The sequence below is a fragment of the Mastomys coucha genome, unplaced genomic scaffold, assembly GCF_008632895.1.
Source record: "Mastomys coucha isolate ucsf_1 unplaced genomic scaffold, UCSF_Mcou_1 pScaffold15, whole genome shotgun sequence".
NCBI lineage: Eukaryota > Metazoa > Chordata > Mammalia > Rodentia > Muridae > Mastomys > Mastomys coucha.
Window position 1 is genome coordinate 150,655,902 of NW_022196897.1, and position 6,131 is coordinate 150,662,032.

Sequence of the window (6,131 nt, forward strand, 5' to 3'; positions counted from 1 at the left end):
GGCTGGGTCTCTGTGTGGGCCTGGGTCTGTGTGCCTCTGATTTGGGCAAATTTGGTCTGAGGCAGAGGATGACAGCAATGAAGACAACGTCCCCCACTCCACATCTGCAGCTCACCCCATTTTCTGCACAGATGTTACCACAGTAGGTCCAGCAGCATGTGTGATTTCTGTATACACATTTGAAAGTTCTAGAACACTTCTTGATGCAGTCATTAGCTTTGGGCTGTCCCCAGCACTCCTCAAGAAACAGTTCTCCCGCTGAAATGGAAATGAAATGGAGAGAGGCTCGCAGAGTCCATGAAGCAAGCCCTTCTAAGCTTAGGGTCTCCTCTTAGAGTCTGAACCCCACATCCCTGCCAAGGTGTCTCTCTTCTGCATTTCCCCACGGCGAAGTCATCACATTGACCCTGACCTCACAGATTCTCCACTGAATTCATTACCTTGGCTCCCAAAGGCTTTACCAAATTCTGTATATCCCCAGTGTACATGAGTCCATCTATAAAAGACAGATGGATTTGACAAGAGATGCGTAATCCAAGATGTCTGCCGGCCTCATACAATACCTGCCTCTGGGAGACAGAAGAGTGTGAACAAGCTTTCTGGGTTTGTTCTTGTTTATCTTAAGAAGGGATCTCACGTTTCCTAGGCTCTCCATGAATTCACATGAAGCTGAAGATGCCCCTGAATTCCTGCTTCCAGCCACCTCCCAAGCACTGGGATTGCTGCCATGCTCAACCATGCCTGGCTTAATCCAAGTTTTCTCTACACTGCCTCCTTGCTGACTGCTCCATGACACGGGCGTGGAGGTCGGAGGACAGCTTCACGGAACCCATTTGGTTCTCGTGAGAGGAATCGCAGAACTTCCGGAAGTGTGGAAGAAGGGGGCTCTCTCTATTGGCTCTAGCCCCTCAGAGGCAATGGAAATACTCAGTCTTCACTGTTCATGGTAATTGTACAAATGTTGCTATTGGTGGGGATTCCTCATTGGAGGCTGACCTCAGAAGCCGGAACCTGAATCAAAATGCCAGACAGGACACCCACTCCCTTGTCCAGAAATGAGCATAGCCCTTGCCCCCGGGTCACAGGCATCCTCACCACCTACGATAATACTTGTTTTTCGTCCCTCCCAGGGCAGACAGGAGCAGCATGCACAGGAACACCAGACCCGGGAGCAGCGAGGGCTTCATGACGTTGACCTTGAGTGTCCGGAGATGCTCTTTTTGCCTTCCCAGCTGCTGCTGCTAGAGAGCAAATGTATAAGTTGGGGAACAAAGGTGGGACCCAAGGGGGAGCGCCTATAGGTTTTTAAACATCTCACCTTCCACCTCTAACGCCCCATCCTCTGCCCGCCAACGGCAGACAGATCTGACCTCCAGCTTTGCCAGATGAGAGCTATCGAGTGCCCTGTCTTTTCCCCCTGCTGAAGAAAATATTTTTCATATGTTCTTCCTTCCCTTGATTAAGGGATAATTTAAACTGCCACTTGAAACTTACAAAATCTAAATATAAATTTTTTAAAAAATTAAATATTAAAAAAAATTACAAAAGAGAGAAATAAAATCTATCTACTGATTCCATTACTGGTGTGTGATATGCTATCATCGTTTATATGGACAAATGTATATTAACTGCTTTGATAAAACTGAAATTGTGTGACATTACTTTGATTCTTTTTTAGTTTTATATCTTAGTTTTAGTTAGGATACAAAGTAACAAGTTTCTTTCTTTAGAAAATATTCTCTATTTATTACATTTATTTTTAGATGTCACATATGATAACTGTATTTACATCATCTACATCCCTCTTTTCTTTTCTCATTCCAACCCATACCATGTTCCCTCACCTCACTCTCAGATTCATGGCTTCGTTTTCTGTAATTATTATTGTTACACACCCGTGTAAATACATAAATATATAAAAGGTTCCTGTTGGTGTTGTTCACATGGGTATGTGTTTAGGAATGACCACTTGAGGATGGATAATCTAGGGGGGTGGGGCTCATCCCTGAAGAGGACTGATTTTCTCTCTCAGGAGCCATTAACTGCCTATAGCTCTTTATCTAGGGGTAGGGTCTTGTGAGAGTTCCCCTGTCCACATTGGCATGCCAGTTGGTGTTGTCACTGTGCAGATTTTGTTTAGGCAATTATACTGTTGACATTTCTTCCAGGCAGCTCCCTGTCACATACAGAAGACGCCATCTTGCAACTCTTAAACTTTGTTTGAGTTGATCCCACATACACTCCTCTCTCATCTCTCCCATCTCACTTGTATCAGCCCCTCCCATGTTCTCCTCTGAGTTATTGTGTCTTGAGTATTCTATTAGCTTCCCCTTCTCTAGAACCTCCTCCCCCCTGCTCTCAGCTGTCTTTCTATTTTCCTGGCCTACCCACATTAATTCCCACATAAATACATAAACAAAATCAGGATCTAGGCCAGAGAGATGGCTGGGTAGTTAAAAAGTCCCTCCTGTTCTCCCACGGGACCCAAGTTCCATTCCCAGCACCCACAATAGATGGCTCACAACCACCTATAACTCCAGTACTAGGGGATCCAACGCCCTCTTCTGTCATCTGTGGGCACCTGCAACCATATGCCAAATACACAAAGGTGCACACACATACACATAAAGGTAAAAAGCTGGTATCCACACATGAGAAGGAACACGTGGTATTTGCCTTTCTGAGTCTGGGATACATGACTGGAGATAAAAGTTCCCAGATCCATCCATTTCCTGAAATGAATACAATTTCACAGCTGTGTGGCTGAATGAAACCCCACTGTGCATTTGTATCACGTTCTCTGCATCCCCTCATCTGTTGATCGACTGTGTACCACATTTCATTGTCTGTTCAGCTGTTGGTGGACATCTAAGCTGATATCTGTAGTGGGGTGGAGACGGACCCATCCTTGAAGCTCACTGGCCCACCAGCCTAGCCAAAGCCATGGGCCTCAGGCTAAGGGATTGTTTCCACATATAAAGACGGAGAGAGATGAAAAAATATATAGACCAAGCTTCAGCCTCCAGCCTCTGTACCCATGTGCACACACATGGACAAACATCATGCGCACAATGCTCGCATTCATACACACTCATGCTCAGATGCACAGAGAGACCAAAAATTCTTTTCAAAAGAAAAAGAAAAGAAGCAAAATCAAATGTGAAGAGAAAAGTTATACACTGCTGGTGGGGATGCAATCACTCTGGGGCGTGCTCTTCAAAAATAAAAATAGAACCTCCATAGATGCCAGCCTTGGCTATGTAGTGGAAGGAAACTACGTCAAGGTCTCATAGACGCCTGGGCATCCATGTACAGTACTTCACTAACTGCAATCAACAAGAAACAGAAGCACCCCTCACCGAGGACTAGCTTTCAGGTACCAGATGGCACCGTGCAAGCTTTCAAAGCATCCATAATCCTACCCAGTTTTGATGACCATGAATGACCAGTATGGCACAACAGCTCCAAGGATGCCAGTGTGGTCCATATACCTTGGTGATGGACAACAGATCTCTGATTGGACTTAAGACCCACCTAACAAAAGGAAAATCATCCCTGGCACAGGGAACCTAGCTGATGCCCAGTGTTCATGAATTTACAGATCTTGGAGGAGAACCTATGACTGCTACTTTACTAAACCTGGATAATCCCTAACTACACTCTTTGTTATTCTCTTTGTTAGCTGCAGTTCTCACCCCTCATCAGGGAAACTTTGCTTGCACCAAATTGAGGACATTGTTGAAAACTACAACTTATCAAAATGCAGAGCTCTGGACCTCAGTCCCAACTGATATATCTACCACACAGCCCCTGCATCTAAGGCTCCGGGATCGTCTCAGAAGAGAGTTTAGAAAGGCTGCATGAGTCAGAGGGACAGGAAGTGTGTCTTCTGGAAAGATTATGGAAACTACAGCCATGAAGTCCTACCAACATGTGATCAAATAAAGAAATAAAGAAGAGGCAGTACATATACAGAGTGAGATCTTATTCAGCTATAAAAGGAACCATGACGTTTACAGGGAAAGGGGGCACAGCCACAAGTCCTCATGTTAAGCAAAATAAACTAGACCGAGAAAGATCTATTCTGTGTGATTTCTCTCATGTATGAAATGTAGATTTTAAAACCTGTGTGTGTGTGTGTATGTGTGTGTGTGTGTGTCTGTGTCTGTGTGTGTGTGTGTGCATGCGCTCGAGCATGTTGAAATTAGGGGATCATGAGAGAGAGGATGAAATCTTAAGGAGGTGGGGAAAGGGTTAATGCACCGTGACAACAGAAAAGGAGAGTATTTGTGAGGAAGAAGTGAAGGAGGAAGGGAAATGCAGAGAAGGAGGGGAATTGCTGAGAGGAAGAGAGGAAAGTAGGACAAAGCAGCATAGTGAAGACCACTACTTTATATTCTAACTTAAAAATTAAACAAGAGGGCTGGAGAGATGGCTCAGCAGTTAAGAGCACCGACTGCTCTTCCGGAGGTCATGAGTTCAAATCCCAGCAACCACACGCTGGCTCACAACCACCTGTAATGAGAAACAGATTTTAAAAAAAAAACAAAAAACAAAAAAAACAAAAAACTTTGGGCTGGAGCGAGCAGGGCAGGAGCAAGAAGAGAAGGGGAAAAAATTACACAGGAAAAAAATATCTGAAACTCTGAAAGTTCTAGAGAGTAATAGAGGAACATTACTTCAAGATGCAAGCATAAGCAGGTGCCTGGTGCAGGTGCAGGTGCAGGTGCAGGTGCAGGTGCAGGTGAGGCACAGCAAGGTGCAGGTGCAGTCACATGCAAATGCAGGCACAGGCAGGTGCAGGTGGAGGTGCAGGCGGGTGCAGTCACAAGCAGATGCGGGCACAGGCAGGTGCAGGTGCAAGCAGGACTAGTGCAGGCACAGACAGGTGCAAGCGTAGCTACAGGAAATAATTTCAAGAATATGAGGGGAAAATCATTAGGGCAAAAGGGAACCTGTAGAATGGGAGACAAGTCTTTTCCAACCAAGCATCTAATGGTGGAATGGCTCCTAAAACATCACAATCAATAAGCAGTTGAATGAATTGAGTGGACATTTCTCAAAATCAAAAGAAATGTTCCACATTTGTGTTATCTAATATGTGTTAGCGCATATTGTGTTATTTGTATTATCATCACAAATATCGTGACAGACAGAAGCAACTCTAGAAAAGATGGGCTTATTTTGCCTCACAGTAAGGGGGCAGGTACAGCCCACCATGTCCGGGGTGGTGTGCTGTAGCTATGGCTACAGGAGTATGATGTAGTTGGCCACATGGTATCTGCAATCAGAAAGCAGATTAATGCATGTGCTCAGCTCCTTTCTCCTCTCTCCCTTTTCATTCAGTGCAGGTCCCCAGCCCATGGCCTGGTGCCACTCATCCTCAGAGTAAGTCTTCTCTCCTCTGTGCCACTTCTGTGGAGAGTCCCTGAAATGTAGGCCCAGAGGCTCCTGGGTGACCCAAAAATCAATCCAGTCTGTCATTGAGACTAACATGGCACCTAAGAAATGCAAATTAAGATCGCTCACCCCAGTATCAGAATGGCTATTACCAAGGAAACAGAGGGCAAATGCTAGGGATGTGGGGACAGAGAGGTCCTCAGCCAGTGCTGCTGGGAGAGCAAAGTAGTCCAGCTACTGGGGGGCTCAGGGAGGAGTTTCTTAGCTATCAAGTCAGAAGTACTGTATGAGCCGGGCGCATCTCTCCTGGGAGTACACCTGAAAGTAATCAAGGCCAGCCTACTGCAGAGAGACTACAATATCCATGTTCACCAGCTGCACGAACCAAGATGTGAGAAAACCCAGGTACCCAGCAAATGGCCGGAGGTAGCAAATGTGATGCAGACACAGCACAATTCTATTCAGCCAAAAGAATGAAAGTCTGTCGCTTGAAGGAAAAGGATGGAGTTGGAGGCCATTGTGAAGTAAGCCAACTCAGGAATACTAGACTTTGCCTCATATGTGGGATCTCTAGATAAGCATATATGTTTAGCAATATATATAATCTATATAAAACATTTATATGGAGGGCGGGCAGGTGCCTCATGGGGGTGCAGGCCCAGAGGGCCAGGATCATCATGCAAAACCACTGAGAGGTGCATATTCTCACTTCCTGGCACAGAGTGAACACT

At 45.4% G+C, this 6,131-nt stretch overlaps 1 protein-coding gene across 1 annotated transcript in view; it reads right to left on the reverse strand.

The window, feature by feature from the left end:
- Positions 1-1,187, reverse strand: part of Wfdc11 (WAP four-disulfide core domain 11) — a 2,216-nt gene extending 1,029 nt beyond the window's left edge. Inside the window, exons 1-2 of the mRNA XM_031373760.1 lie at positions 1,103-1,187; positions 116-258 (exon numbers count right to left, since the gene is read on the reverse strand). Of these exons, the coding sequence (XP_031229620.1) occupies positions 116-258; positions 1,103-1,187 (228 nt within the window). The remainder of the gene's footprint in view (positions 1-115; positions 259-1,102) is intronic.
- Positions 1,188-6,131: the final 4,944 nt, after the last annotated feature.